This window comes from Nelumbo nucifera, chromosome 1 (genome assembly GCF_055504915.1).
Source record: "Nelumbo nucifera cultivar China Antique chromosome 1, China Antique-T2T, whole genome shotgun sequence".
In the NCBI taxonomy this organism is placed as follows: Eukaryota; Viridiplantae; Streptophyta; class Magnoliopsida; order Proteales; family Nelumbonaceae; genus Nelumbo; species Nelumbo nucifera.
The window spans coordinates 68,343,545-68,359,797 of NC_142649.1; the positions used below are offsets into that span (position 1 = coordinate 68,343,545).

The 16,253-nt window shown below is 44.8% G+C and overlaps 1 protein-coding gene across 1 annotated transcript; it reads right to left on the reverse strand.

The window, feature by feature from the left end:
* Positions 1 to 12,027: 12,027 nt before the first annotated feature.
* On the reverse strand, positions 12,028 to 14,494 carry LOC104594100 (fe(2+) transport protein 1-like). The gene is made up of 2 exons (XM_010254242.2): positions 13,824 to 14,494; positions 12,028 to 12,934 (listed from the first exon to the last, which is right to left on the reverse strand). The coding sequence occupies exons 1-2, from the start codon at positions 14,424 to 14,426 to the stop codon at positions 12,479 to 12,481; spliced, it is 1,059 nt and encodes a 352-aa protein (XP_010252544.1). The 5' UTR covers positions 14,427 to 14,494; the 3' UTR covers positions 12,028 to 12,478.
* Positions 14,495 to 16,253: the final 1,759 nt, after the last annotated feature.

Consider the following 16,253-nt stretch of genomic DNA (forward strand, 5'->3'; position numbering starts at 1 on the left):
AGGCGCCGCTTACGTGCTAAAGGGGGACAACCATCATGGAAGGCGACCATGCGCCGATGAGGTGACTTGGCACCGTTGTGAAGGGTCTCCTGTATGCCGATGATGACAGGCACCTGTGTGCCCTGATGATAGGCAACCGCTTGGGCCGGAACACACCCGTGCGCTAAGGGCAATGGGATAGCTCAATCAGCTTGGGCAAGGGGCTGGCGAGGTGAAGGGACGTGCTTGAGCCAGGCCCGCATGCCAAGCCTCCCTTGAGTATCGGTAGCGCAGTGCCGGTCCAACACTGTCCCCATGAGCAAGTGTGCGCCCATGAGGAACCCTGGTAGCCATGCTAGCCGTTAACCAGGGCCGCCCCGCAAGGGGATGAAGGTCTAGGAGTGCCAAGGTTAGGCACCCAAGGAGGTCGACCACCCCTCCTCAAAGAGTACGTTAAGCTTCTGGTGGTCTGCCTGAAGATGACATCAGTTCTCCCAAAAATCTTACAGGCGAAAATGACGGGCATGTCCCTAACGTAAGCCTGCCAAGCGTAGGCAAGGCTAAGCCTGTGCTGAACCGTAACAGGATGGCACCACTTGAGCTGGAAGAGTTGAGGAAACAATTGAAGGAGTTGCTGGGCATAAGCTATATCCGAGTCTCCAAAGCCCCATATGGAGCCACTATGTTGTTCCAAAAGAAGCATGATGGATCCTGATGAGGGCGGATTTGGCCCTCCAATGACATTGTGACACATGGCACCTCATGACAACTAGGTGCAGCCCGACACTTCACAGGCAGCTCGCCGCCAAGCAGCCCGACACTTCACAGGTAGCTCACCACCAACCAGCCCGACACTTCACAGGCAGCTCGCCACCAAGCAACTCGGCACCTCACAGGCAACTCGCCACCAAGCAACTCGACACTTCACAGGCAGCTCGCCACCAAGCAGCCCAACACTTCACAGGCAGCTCGACACCTCACAGGCAGCTCGCCACCAAGAAGCCTGGCACTTCACAAGCAACTCACCACCAAGCAGCCTGGCACTTCACAGGCAGCTCACCACCAAGCAGCCCGGCACTTCACAGGCAGATCGCCACCAAGCAGCTCGGCACCTCACAGGCAGCTCGCCACCAAGCAGCCCAGCACCTCACAGGCAACTCGCCACCATGCAGCCTGGCACCTTACGGGTAGCTCGCTTCCCAGTCAGACTGACTGTCGTGTGGTAATTCCAAGGATCTCACCATCGTACCCCACGTCTTACGGGATCGTACCTTGTAACGACTATATTAGCTCACCCACTCCCCGATTCAGGTGGAAATGAGCAATCTTACCGGTTGGTGGTGTTATCCCTAACTAACACGGAAACAGATCCCATCACAGCGGGGATCCAGGAACTACTCAACCAAACCCGCGAGGACTCCAGTATATAAAGGCCTCACCCCCTAGGGGCGAAAAAAAGGAGTAATCTCTGCTCTCTAGCTCTCTCACAATCTGATATTATTTTTAGCTCACAACTAAGTGCTAACTTAAGCATCGGAGCGACCCCGCCGGGTAAACACCCCTGGGTTCTCTGGTTCATCCCTTGCAGGTTTCTCAGTTCCCGTCGTTGCTGGTAGCCAGATCATCTCCTGCAGGGAGCAGCCGGATTGTGCTACATCATTTGGCGTCGTCTGTGGGAACTACTACTAAAAGCCCTTGTCTCCATTCAAAAATCTCAAGCTCAGAATCAAATCCATGGCTTCCTCTAGCAACGCCGGACAAAACAACGAAGTGAACGTCTCCGGGGGGCAACCTTAGTTCCCATCTATCTGCATAGGTCAGTTCACCATACCGCTTACTGCGGCTGGGGTCCCAGCGCTGACGATGCCCCAAGTGACTACACAAGTGAATGCGCCACTCCCTCCTGTAGTCAGCGCGACATTCACTGAACCCTCTGTGGTTCTGGGGGAAACGCTACAAAGAGCTAAGTTCTCATCCTCTAAAAGGCTAAGTCATCTTCTTCCAGAAAGCTAAGTCCTCACATTTTAAAAACTAAAACTCTCGCTTTATAGTTTCCATTTTTTACGAACTCAAAGACAATGCATGAAGTGCTAACAGATTAAGCAGCTCTACTAACTTTACTTTCAATTCAGATAAAACCTCGCCAGTCCTCTTCGCGAGGTCCCCTCTACAAGGATGAGCTCTTCGTGCTTTTGCGGGAATTGGCGGCCAACAGACTGCATGGGCGCCTTTGCAGGTCAAGCCTTCCAAGGCTCCCGTGCGAGCTGGCAACCTAAATTTAGTAGTGCTACCCCCGTTGGTTGAGCTCCTAGTAGCTTCTTGTAGGAGTGGGTGATCGGCATCCCGAGGCTGATGCAGCGCAATCATAGCTCTAAGGTGCCCACCCGGCGGCCTGGTGCAGCTTGACGCGGCCTGGCAACCTGCGCGCAGCCTGGCGGCCTATGTGCGGCACAACGACCTGTGCGTGGCCTGGTGGCCTGGCAGCCTAGCACATGCGCCGACCTGGTGCAGCCTGGCGCGTGCACCGACCTGGCGGCCTGGCCCAGGCGCGAACTGACGAACTGATAAAAGACTTCCACATCACATAAGTCCTAGTCGCCTCCTTGGCATGGACATATAAGACCCAGTCGCCTCTTCGGCATGGGCGCTAGTCCCAGTCGCCTCCTTGGCATGGGCATATAAGACCCAGTCGCCTCTTCGGCATGGGCGAACTAGTCCCAGTCGCCTTCTTGGCATGGACATATAAGACCGAGTCGCCTCTTTGGCATGGGCGAACTAGTCCTAGTCGCCTCCTTGGCATGGGCATATAAGACCCAATCACCTCTTTGACATGGGCAAAATCCTGGAGTGGATTGCGAGTCGCTCTCAGAGCCTAAGGAATTGAATCAGCGCTTACGAACTCATCGAATTCCGGACCAAAACAAGAAATCTACTCCCTTCACCGAGTTACTTTCAGCTCGAGAGTGGGGGGCAAATGATGAGGGCGGATTTAGCCCTCCAATGACATTGTGACACATGGCACCTCATGACAACTAGGTGCAGCCCGACACTTCACAGGCAGCTCGCCACCAAGCAGCTCGCCACCAAGCAGCCCGTCACTTCACAGGCAACTCGCCACCAAGCAGCCCGTCACTTCACAGGCAACTCGCCACCAAGCAGCTCGGCACCTCACAGGCAGCTCGCCACCAAGCAGCTCGGCACTTCACAGGTAGCTTGCCACCAAGCAGCCCAACGCTTCACAGGCAGCTCGCCACCAAGCAGCCCGGCACTTCACAGGCAGCTCGCCACCAAGCAGCCTGGTACTTCACAGGCAGCACGCCACCAAGCAGCTCGACACCTCACAGGCAACTTGCCACCAAGCAGCCCGACACCTCACAAGCAGCTCGCCACCATGCAGCTTGGCACCTTACGGGCAGCTCGGTTCCCAGTCAGACTGACTGCCGCGTGGTAATTCCAAGGATCTCACCATCGTACCCCACGTCTTACGGGATTGTACCTTGCAACAGCTATATTAGCTCACCCGCTCCCCAATTCAGGCGGAAATGGGCAACCTTACTGATTGGTGGCGTTATCCCTAACTAACACGGAAACAGATCCCATCACAACGGGGATCCAGGAACTACTCCACCAAACCCGCGAGGACTCCAATATATAAAGGCCTCACCCCCCAGGGGCAAAAAAAGGCGTAATCTCTGCTCACTAGCTCTCTCACAATCTGATATCATTTTTAGCTCACAACTAAGTGCTAACTTAAGCATCGGAGCGACCTCGCCGAGTAAACACCCCCGGGTTCTCTGGTTCATCCCTTGCAGGTTCCTCAGTTCCTGTCATTGCTGGTAGCTTGATCATCTCTTGCAGGGAGCAGCCGGATTGCGCTACATCAGATCCCTCAGGCTGTTCATAGATTAACGAGCGTTGAACAAGGTAACAATCAAGAACAAGTACCCTATTCCACTCATTGTTGACCTATTCGACCAACATGGTGGAGCCAAGTACTTCTCCAAGTTGGACCTTTGCTTGGGGTTCTATCAAGTCCGCATAGCTAAATGGGATGAGCTAAAGACTACATGTGTAACTAGGTATGGCTCCTATTAGTTCTTGGTAATGCCATTTGGCCTAACCAATGCCCTGCCAACATTCTGCATATTGATGAACAAGATATTCGACCCCTACTTGGATCAGTTTGTGGTGGTATATCTATATGATATAGTAGTCTGTAGCAAGACTATGGAAGAGCATGTGAGCCACTTAAGAGAGGTTTTCCAATTGTTGAGGGAAAACCAACTCTATGTGAAGGGAGAGAAGTGCTCCTTTGCTCAGATGGAGGTAGCTTTCCTTGGCCACACGATTAACCAAGGGCAGTTAAGCATAAACCAAGCTAAGGTTTAAGCCATCTTAGATTAGGAGACACCAACTAAGGTGACAAAGCTATTGTCTTTCCTTGGCCTAGCAAATTACTCCAGGTGGTTTATCCAAGGCTACTCAAGGATAGTCACCCCATTAATTTATTTATTGAAGAAAAGTGCTAAGTGGCACTAGATAGAGCGGTGCTAACATGCTTTCGAATAGTTGAAGAAGGTTGTGATAGAAGAGCCAGTATTGCACTTGTCCGACCTTACCAAGAGTTTTGAAGTACATATGGATGCCTTAGACTATGCCATAGGTAGAGTACTTATCCAAGGCGGACATCCCATAGCATATGAGAGCTGAAATTTGAATGAGGTTGAGTGGCGGTACACGGTCTAAGAGAAAGAGATGACAACCATAGCCCATTGCCTTAGGACATGGTGACACTACTTGCTTGGGGCTAGGTTCACAGTCAGGACAAACAATGTTGCCACAAGCTACTTCTAGACTCAAAAGAAGCTAAGTCCCAAGCAAGCCCGTTGGCAAGACTTCTTAGTCGAGTTTGACATGGAGTTTGCCTATAAGCTTGGGCAGATTAACCAAGTGGCTGATACATTGAGCAAGAAGGCCAAGTTGGCCCTGATGTCGCGTGATCCGGCTCCTCTTGCGTGTCAGATGACTTGGACTCTGATTCAGACAATTCCTTGTTAGGCCAAGCTGAATATGACCGAGTTAATTTTTGTTCTACGAAATGAAGAGTTAGAATGCCTGGGTGTCTTTACTCGGGGTGGGCACTCCAATGCTTAAGTCAAAGAGTATTTTGGGAGTATTCTAGAAAGTGAGAAAGCTTGAGAGCTTGTAATCACGCATACCTTCTCAGGTAGAAATAGTGCATTATATAGGTGTTAGTGGTATGATCCTCTTACAACGGTCTTATCTTCTTGTGGAGTCATTTCCACTTAGTTCGGAGAGTTATTGTATCGGTTGCGCATTTTGCGTGGGAGTTACGATCTGTCCATGTAACTCTGAGGCATGCAATGTGGTAGGCCAGTCTAATGGTTGAGGAATTCATGCTTCGGAGATCTCGGGTTGGTAACACCTCTTCGAGGAAAGTGAGCAGGCTTGCTCGCATGCCGTTGTAGATTCCTACAGCTCGGCCGGTCTTTGAGGCAGGTCTTTGTGAGTTAGGGAACCTATCAGTTTGGCCCAACCGTGGTGGAGATCTATCTAGGCGAGGTGTTCGAGGCTAACTTGCCGAATTGATTTGTCTAGTCAACGCCGACATGTCACTTGTAGGCCACATGTCACCATGTGATTCAGAGAACCAAATTACCCCTCATCAGGCCCCATTATAGAGATTAGCGGCTGAGTGGTCCAAAGAGCCCTCTCTTAGACCGCATACGAGAAGCGTTGGAGCAAGATGTGCTAGCCAAAGAGCTGCTCAAGGCAACCCAAGAAGGCAAGACAATGCAATTTTGGGTGCAAGATGGATTAATTTATACCAAGGGGAATAAGCCCTACGTGCCAAAGTGGGGTAACCTACGGAATGAGATATTACGAGAGTGCCACAACACTCCATGGGCTGGGTATCCAGGCCAACGCCGCACCTTAGCCTTGGTTGAAGTAGCCTATTATTGGCCTCACATGATAAATGGTGTAGAGGCCTATGTTCGGACATGCCTTGTGTGCCAACAAGACAAGGTGGAGAAACAGGCACCAGGCGGTTTGTTGGACCCTTTGCCCACACCTAAGCACCCATGGGAGAGTGTCTCCATTGAGTTCATCCCAGCCTTGCCAAAGTCAAAAGGGTGTAGGTTTATCATGGTCGTGGTGGATAGGTTTTCCAAGTATGCCACATTCATAGCCACTCTGACCGATTGCACAGTAGAAGAGGTTGCCCACTTATTCATGAAGAACATAGTGAAATATTATGGTGTACTTAAGAGCATCATTAGTGATCAGGAACCTAGGTTCACAAACAGGTTTTGGACGGAGTTGTTCAAACTCTTAGGCTCGGAGTTGTGCTTCTCCACCAGCTTTCACCCTCAGACAGATAGTCAGATTGAATGAGTTCATGCCTTATTGGAGCTCTACTTGAGGCACTATGTGAGTTCCAACCAAAAGGATTGGATTAAGAGGTTGGATGTAGCCCAATTCTCATACAACTTATACAAGCGTAAGTCAACCAACCAAAGCCCCTTTGAGCTTGCCACAGGACAACAACTGATGACACCACAAGCACTTGCGGTTTGCTATACAAGAAAGAGTCCAATAGTCTACCATGTTGCTTAGAGTTAGGAAGAATAGGTAGACTTGGCCTGGGTCTACTTGGACAAAGTCACCAAAAAGATGAAAAAGTGGGCTGATCATAAGAGGTGGCACGTGGAGTTCAACATTGGGGACTTGGTGCTTGTCAAGCTATTCTCTCAATAGTTCAAGTCCCCAAGGAAGATGCACAAGGGGTTGGTTAGGAGATATGAAGGACCATTCCCCATTGTCCAAAGGGTGGGCAAGGTGTCATACCAAGTCCAACTACCCTCCAGGCTGAAGATACATCTTGTCTTCCATGTGAAATACCTTAAGCCATATCACAAAGGCATGGAGGACCCCAGCTGAAGTAACTCAAAGAGGGCATCCACGGCCATGGTCACATCATTTGACGAAGAAGCTGAATGCATCCTAACAAATTGGACGATGAGAAGGCGTGGCGTGCCACCCTACAAGGAGTACTTCAAGTGGAAGGACTTACTAGACAGTGAAACAAGTTGGGAACGCGCAAAAGATCTTTGGCAGTTTGAACACTTGATTCATCACTACCATGATGAAGAGGGCTGATGAAGAGGGCAAGGTGGGGGATGATGTCATGAGGTGCCAAGATTAAGGCTATGTGACTCAACCCTACTATGAAGAGGGCTGACGAAAGAGGTTTCAAGAACATTCTAGAAGTTTTAAGAAGCCCCAAGACACTTCAAGAGAGTTCAAGGAAATTTCGGAAGCATTCTAGAAGCCTCATGAACACCCTTGAACCTTGTACATACTTCTAGAATTATTCTAGAGCACTCATATACCTAAGGGAACTAAGATAAGTCTAAAAGGATTCTAGAAGCAAGTCTAGAACATTCATGCTCTAGAGAAATCTTTTAAGAAGGTGGAAGTGCCTAGAAAAGGGGACACCCTCCCTCATTTGCATTTACCAAGCAATCAAGTGTTGTATTCTTCTCTTGAGCAATACAAGGAGTTCCTTTGAGTTCTCTATCTCTCTTTCCTTGTGTGTATTGTGCCTTTATTTCCTAAGTGTGTGCTTTAATGTGATAGACGAGTTAGTGAGCTACTTGGTCTCAAGAGCTAGGAGAGTGCTCTAAGTGGGAAAAGCTGACTTGTGGAGCGACGAACAATTGCCCCAAGTGCCCCACGAGATGCTAGAGGAATCTAGGTCCGTGACAGAGGGCTAGTAATCAACTGTCTCAAGAATCAAATTTGGCTACCATAGAGATTGAAGATTGTGGTTGATAAATGCCAGGACATTGGGGAGCACTTGAATTATGGAATATGCTATCAACATGTTTATCGTAAAGCAAATCAAGCTGTTGATCGGTTATCTCGCACTCCCTTCTCGATGATGTTTCTTCTCATTTGGAGTTGTCTAGAGATCTTTGTATAATTTGTTTTTTTTTTGGGGGGGGGGGGGATTCCAGATTAATACCCTATACTTTGCACCTAGTGTCACTTTGGTCTCTAAGCTTCAAAACGTGTCAATCAGTACCTAAGCTTTTAAAACGTGCCAACTCAGTGCTATTAAGTGGCATTTAAAAAGACACAAATACCCTTCAGGTGTCATCTAATTTTCTTTATCAACCGTCCAAATGCCTTTCTGAGAAGTCTAAACCATCTCTTTTATTCTTTCTTTGATATTTGTTCCACACCCGTTAGATGATCAACAATCCAACCTATCAGACCAACATCCTAGAAACAATCGTCCATTCGTCTTATCAATCAGATGCTTGAAAGATGAACTCTACACTTTGTAAAACCCAAATTGGAAGACAAGGAACATCCATTCTTCCTCCATTGAGATGTCCAAGAAGAATTACAAGTTACCGACATTAACAACGGTGTGAAGACCTAACATCACAGATGACCTATATTACCAACGAAAGTCAACAATGAAGCTACAATTTGACTTCTACTTTATAATGAATAAGCCCTTTATATCAAATTATAAAGCAGTAATCTTAAAATATGAAAGAAATGCAAATAATTAAAAAGGAGAATGACTAAAAGAAGAAACTGTTAGAGAAGGGGGTCACTCTCATGAGAGAATGCTCATCCTACGTACATCATATTGAAATTAACCGGCTCCATGACCTCTTTACATCAATCTAATGAGACATGACAACCTCCTCCTGATGTCTAAGACAATCTAATGGTTATTAATCTCTCTGTCATTCAGTTTCATCACAACAACAACAACAACAATGATACAATATATTCAGATCTTTAGAGCTCCCCAATTGTTATTATCAAAACAAGCCCATTTTAATCTATCCAAAGAGTGGTTGTTAAATCTCTTTGTCACTCAATTTCAACCTAGTATAATAACATAGTTGTTGCTATCAATGTTGGGGCCGAGGGCAACAAAGGAATTTCATTGGTGTTCGAGGCCAACGGGTCCAACCTGTGAACAGGAGAATAGTACACGTCAGAGGCCCCGAGTATTATCTAGGGGTGGAGACTTCGACAACCAAGTTAGTCAAGTGCCAAAGAGGGGTCAGACTAGGCTTGAGACAAGGGCTCAGAGCTTAGTCCTTAATAGCTAAGGAGAGATCTCTCGAGATACTGAATGCAAGAGAGCAAGTGAGAGCAAGATGTTTTTACCTTGAGATGTGCACCCCCTTTTATAGCTAACCTTGCCATAGAGTGGTTGGACACAGTTAAAGATGTGCGGCCAGGATTCCATCTGGTCGATGCCATGTGGCATGATCCAAGGCCTTCCAAGTACACCTACATCAACAGTCTTATGTGCATGAAGAACATGTTTGGTTTACAATATCTGTCATAAGATGTGCTGAGTTTTTTTTATCAATTACAATCTTGTCAAAACAATGGAAAGATAGGGAGATGGTGGCTTATTCTCTAACAGATAAGTCTACATGGAGCATAGAGTAGCACGATTCTTGCAGCCAATGCAGATTAGTTGAAATAAGGCATGGCTGAGTTCAATAGCATCTAGTCCCATTCAGTGTGAGAAACAACACAACACTCTTTGGTATATTCTTTTTTGTTCAGTGTTCTGTTTACAAGATATAGAGAGCTTCCAGAGCCACCGTTGTCCTAGGAAGTGTGTTTCCTTGTGTCCATTGCCGGCGAGCATTATCATTCTGGTATCCACCATTATGCCACAACTAGGTTTAATAGTTGCGAGCATTACCCTTATACAAAACTCTACCCAAAATTTATACCTCTGTTTCAATTTTTTGATGAAGGAGATGATGAACAATGTTTTATTTTGAAATGTAATTTTGACATTTTTAAAAGTTTTAAGTTGTACATAATGTCACATGATACATATAGCTGACAGATGGTTAACCGTAGATACTAAATTAGCACATTTTGAAAGCTCGAATTCTAGATTGACACATTTTAAAGTTCAGGGACCAAAATGACACTAAGCCCAAAGTTCAATGTCTGGACCATCCAATCTGTTCAAATTCATTTTGATTTAGATTAGTTTCAACCCAAACCCAATTCATTGACACATATATTCTTATCTTATATCAATGGGCCAGATATTGGTTTAATCCAACCCAATCCAATATAAATTTGTTACAGATGGATCGGGTCCAATCCAATCTAACAAATATTTTGGACCAGATTGGTCCAATCCAATATGTCTTGTTAGTTCGTCCTGGTCCATTGACACCCTTACTCACAACCTGGCATTCAACTTTAAAACTATCCGGTCATCACCAAGTGAGATTCGAAGCTAGTGATTGACTGTCTCAAGAATCAAATTCGGCTGCCATAGAAACATTGGGGAGCACTTGGACCATGGGATTTGCTACAAAATGTTTATCATAAAGCAAATTAAGATGTTGATTGGTTATCTCGCACTCTCTTTTCGGTGATGTTTCTTCTCATTTGAGATCTTTGTATAATTTGGTGCTATTTTAGTAATTTAATGCCATTAAGTGGCATTTGAAAAGATAGAAATATCCATCAGGTGTCATCTAATTTTCTTTATCAACCATCCAAATGCCCTTATGAGAAGTCTAAACCATCTCTTTTATTCTTTATCCTCTCTTTCTTTGATCTTTGTTCCACACCCATTAGATGATCAACAATCCAACCTCTCTTTCTTTGATCTTTGTTCCACACTCGTTAGATGATCAAAAATCCAACCTATCCGACCAACATCCCAGAAACAATCGTCCATTTGTCCTATCAATTGAAAGCTGAACTCTAAACTCTGTAAAACCCAAATTAGAAGATGAGAAATGTCCATTCTTCCTCCATTGAGATGTCCAAGAAGACTTACAAGTTACTGACATTAACAGCGAGGTGAAGACCTAACATCACAGATGACCTATATCACCAAATTATAAAATGGAGAGTGACTAAAAGAAATGCAAATAATTAAAAAGGAGAGCGACTAAAAGAAGAAACTGTTAGAGAAGGGGGTCACTCTCATGAGAGAATGCTCATCGTACATCATACTGAAATTAACTGGCTCCATGACTTCTTTACATCAATCTAATGAGCCATGTTAACCTCCTCTTGAGACAATCTAATTGATGGGGCCCCAACCTATTAGCATGCAGACATGCAGAGCAACCTGATGACTGTTAGAGAAGGGGGTCACTCTGTTAGAGAATAAACTGTTAGAGAAGAGGGCCACTCTCATGAGAGAATGCTCATCCTACACCATACTGAAATTAACCGGCTCCATGACTTCTTTACATCAATCTAATGAACCATGGCAATCTCCTCTTGAGACAATCTAATTGATGAGGCCCTGACCTATTAGCATGCGGACACGTGGAGCAACCTGATGACTAGATGACAACTCAAACACTTTCCACTACCTCAACTAGCCAAGTTAGTCCGGTATCTCAAGTACCTTGACTAAGATTGAGGTCCGAGCAGCTCGTGGTGTCCTGACCTGCCGAGGTGCCACATAGCCCACTTCTAGAAGCTAGCTGTCTCCAACCTTTTCTGGTACCCCACCGCCCGGATCGGACGGACCCAATAAGCCTTATCGGCTCATACGAAGTCCATCTTGGAATGCAAAACGGACTCTGGGTAGCATGGGCCGAGGATCTCGAATATGTTTCATGAGGCCTACGACAATTCGCCTATATAAGGGCATTACCTCCAACCTCATAAGGTACGCACGATTTAGCTCTCTAGCTCCCATATTCACAAGCATTCAAGCTCGCTACCACACTCTTTGCTAAGTTAAGCATCGAAGTGCCCACACCGGATAAAGCACCTTGGGTCCTCTGATAGTGTTTCCTTGTAGTTTGACTGTCCACGTAAGCAGACCAATGTCTGAACTACCATCTATCACTCAGTTTCATCACAACAATGACGACAACAATGATACAATATATTCAAATATTCAGAGCTCCCCGATTGTTATTATCAAAACAAACACATTTTAATCTATCCAGAGAGTGGTTGTTAATCTCTTTATCACTCAATTTCAACCTAGTACAATAACATAGTCTTATGTGCATGAAGAACACGCTTGGTTTACAAAATCTGTCATAAGATGTGACTGGGTCTTTTTTTTCTATCAATTACAATATTGTCAGAACAATGGAAAGAGAGGGAGATGGTGGCTTATTCTCTAACAAATAAGTCTACATGGAGCATAGAGTAACAGGACTCTTGCAGCCAATGCAGATTAGTTGAAATAAGACATGGCTGAGTTCGATAGCAGCCAGTCCCATTCAGAGTGAGAAACAACACATCACTCTTTTGTATATTCTTTTTTGTTCAGTCCAAAGTACAGGATACTAATCTGGAATTTCCCTTTTTTTAATTCTTGAAGAAATGATACTCCCCAGCTTATATAGCACATTTGGGGTTTTACTAAAACAAAAAAATTAACACTGTCTAAAATCTTCTCCTTGACGTGGAACTATCTTTATCAGGCCCATTTTGCCATTAGTGACATTCCACCAGCACCTAACAAAACAGCCAAGTAAGCCCATAATTGAAGCTTGACGCTACTTTGCAGCTTGGGCCCCATAAAATCATGGGCTAAGAGATCCACCAATGCCATGTAATTCAATAGGCCAGCCGATGATGCGTTCAATAGTCCCACCACGATGAGAGCCGTTGGGCTGGTGTCACTGTAGACATGTGATAAAGCAATCCCAAGTGCAATTCCAAATGGAGTTGTAGCTGAGAAGAAGAACACCATGATTGCTTTAATCTTGTTCCCGTATTCAGCCTGCAATATACATCCACCAAGCCCCATTCCTTCAAACATTTGATGGAAGCAAAGAGCTGCCACGAGTGGTTTGATTGTGCATGGATTTTGAGAGGCGCCCAACGAGAGCCCAATCACTATTGAGTGGACTATAATGCCCATTTCCAGAACCTGTACATAGTATGTCGTGGTTACTTTTAAAATTACATATGAAAAGCTCCTACTTTAACTTTGTTCATGTTCTTTTATTTTTTAGATAAATAAGATAATGATTATTTTAGTTATAAAAACGTTATTATTAAAAAGGGTATTTTTGTTCTATATGAGTATTGGCAACATGAAAGTTATTTATCCACCTCGGAGATGAATATCTTATTAAAATTTTCCTAAAAGTTATTATTAAAATTTTCATGAATTTTATATAAATCTAAAAAAAAAAAAAACACATAGGCATCTTAATCAATGAAAATCCAAATAAAAAACAAGCCCTAAAATTAAAGATTAAACAATGATCAAATCTTTTTCCTTTCTGCTATTTAACATTTTACCTTGGTGGTTTGAACTTTGAATTGTGTAAAAGAGAGATGATTAGCCAAATGTGTTGAGCTTGTAAGTGGGACATATATATTATTCTTTTGGAGAGAGAGAGAGAGGGGCACATCACAGTTTGGATCAAGGTTTTTAAAACTGACCCGGATAATGAACCAGTCAGGGGTCCGGTTCTTGGGTTGAACGGTTCGACCATTCAAACTGAACGATCAGCCTGTTCTGACAAAAAAAGAGCGACCAAAACCATTAAACAGTTCAATCACCTGGGTCAGCGGTTTGCTAACCAAATCAACGTTTTTCTGCAAATATCCAGTTTTTCCGGTTCAATCGTCCGGTCCGATCCGGTTTTGAGAACCATGGTTTGGATGACTTTCTTTTGATGGAGGGGATTTGATAGTCTGTTCAGTCATTCTAATTAACATTACTGTTTAATCTATTTTTTTTTTTGTTTTGTCTGTCACAAAATCACAAAATGAAAACAAATAAATCGAAAAGTAAGAAGGAAATGGACCTCAGCAATTATGCGATTTCTTAATAATTGCATGGTGGCTTCTTCATCTCTCTTGTTATTTCTCACATGGCAATGCAAAGCATTCTCTGAATCAACAGCACCATTCACGGGTTCAACAATTCCTGCAACGTTCTCGTCCAAACAACATTTCTTGTAATAGCTCGATGCAAATGAATCTACCATTAGAGTTATTGTAGCAGATAACATAGCCACAAAAGTAGTGAACGGGAATTTCCTCCAGGGATTCTCAGGCAAACACAACGATCTCAAACAATCGAATGAGTCGGGCATTACGTGCATGTACCCAGTTGCGAGAATCACTCCCGATGCAAATGCTTTAACCAATACAAATAGATCTCTGTTGGGTTGAAGAAGAGGTACGGAGCGTGAGAAGAGAGGAAAACACACACCTATCATGCTAGTGATCAGTATAGCAGCAATGGCTATGATCTTCAGCCTTAGAGCCTCGGACTTGTTGTAGCAAATACCCATGGATCCCGGCCCACATTCCGACGGACTTCCGGCATCTGAAGCACCAGAGGTCAGTAATGCGGAAGAGAGAATGAAAAAGAGAGTGAGAGAAAGCTTAGAACGAGAGACCATAGCTAGCTGCAGAAAGGTTTTGTTTATTGGACAATGTACACATACTGACCTGTATTTGAAGGGATGAGGAATTGTTTTCGCAGAATCTGTTAGGAAGATTAACAGATTGGGGACTCAAATAGGTTGGGACTTGAGCTTAACCGTCAAAAAGCTTAGAATTTTACAATTTTTTTTTTTTTACTGGGTTTCCCTCATTGGCTAATGGAATTACGATTATTGTGGTTAAGAGATTGTGTAAAATTTGGGATTTAGTAGGGGTATTGGGTGAAAATGGAGAAATGTACAACCAAACTCGTGTTTGACTTGTGGGGCCTTTGCCCGGCACATGCTGGAACTTAAAAATATGAAGTGCTGTCCAACACTCTGAGTGAGTGCGTGCTACCAATGACCGATTATATGATCCCACGTCGGATTAAGGTCCCAGTCGACTACCCTTTTGTCACAAGTGAATTCTTTGCCACGCCCACAAGTACCATCCATCATGCCTGTAGTACGCTTTCAACGCGTCATGAGGACGCGGGATCTCCTGCCCACGTGTACTCACAATACACTATCCCCTGAATTGAGAATATCTCCGCAAGCATTATATGTAGGAGAATAGATATTCTTCATATGTGGTTGCGAGGTTACGCAGGCAAATGTGGTCACAATTCTCATGGGGAGGAGATTGAGACTCCGTCGTGAGTGTGTTTTGCATGGGGTTATTTATGTATTTTGCAAGGGAATGTCAATGGCAATATTGTAATTATATAGTATGATTTTTCATCATTTTGATGTTTCCTTTTATCACTTTTGCAAAAGCTTAATTTACTCTTTGAGGGAAGATAGGTAGTTAAGTGTATCAATACTGTGTAAAGCTTAAGCACGAGTCGACACAAACTTATGTGCTTGTGCTTACCATCAATTGATGCAATACAAATAGCCTTTACTAATTCGCATGTCATTTTGTTGCCTTTTCTTGTGTTGTTGTGTCGCTTAAGCTTACTCGACGCATTTGGGTGTCATACAAGGCCCCAACTACTAGCCCCATGACAAATGGTATTAGAGCAGGAACTCCACACATTGGACCCTGTCAATTGACTCTCATTTTGCACGCACAATGAAAAGCAATCGTGACATCACTGATGAGATCTCACATGGGTTGTCCCAAGCCCACGACACCAATGATGCATCACTTGATGAACCCTCCAAAACACAAGCCCTAAAGGGCCGCACAACTAAAGCTAGCAAGCGTGACAAATCAGTCGATCAACTAGCAAGCATAGACATGACTATCCTACGTTGTGAAGCAATGGTAGGTGAGACCCGAGACCGGGTCGACAAACTCCACCTCAACCTGGAGACCATTGAGAATGCAATGGTGGAGCTTGAAGGACGATTCAATGGCACCTTCAAAGAGATCCATGGCCACTTACAACATTTGGAAGTTGGGCCTTCCCAAAGTAGCCTACAAGGCATGATAGATTGGTTTCAAGCACAACAGGACGAGATGACGCTCCTAAAAAGGGCGGTGGCTAACTCTACTAGCACATCATCTACCCCAGCTCCCATGAACATCAAGATTTGTCAACCAACACCCTATTCGGGTGCACGGGATGCTTGGGAACTTGACAATTTCTTGTGGCAATTAGACCAATGTTTTTCTGCCACTAGCATTAATGATGACAAAACTCAGGTACGTACGATCGCTATGTATTTAATTGATATTGCGATGCTGTGGTGGCATAGGTGTTGGTAAGACATTGAGTGTGGCATGCACACCATTAACACCTGGGTTGAATTCAAGCATGAGATCAAGTGACAATTCTACCCCTGAATTCAAGCATG

What these genes read in the sequence shown, in the direction of transcription:
- LOC104594100 (XM_010254242.2), bottom strand. Translation starts at nt 14,426, where the DNA reads ATGGTCTCTCGTTCTAAGCTTTCTCTCACTCTCTTTTTCATTCTCTCT. An exon ending in GAAATCGCATAATTGCTGAG is followed by an intron (nt 12,935 to 13,823) that starts GTCCATTTCCTT and finishes TACTATGTACAG; the next exon opens with GTTCTGGAAATGGGCATTAT.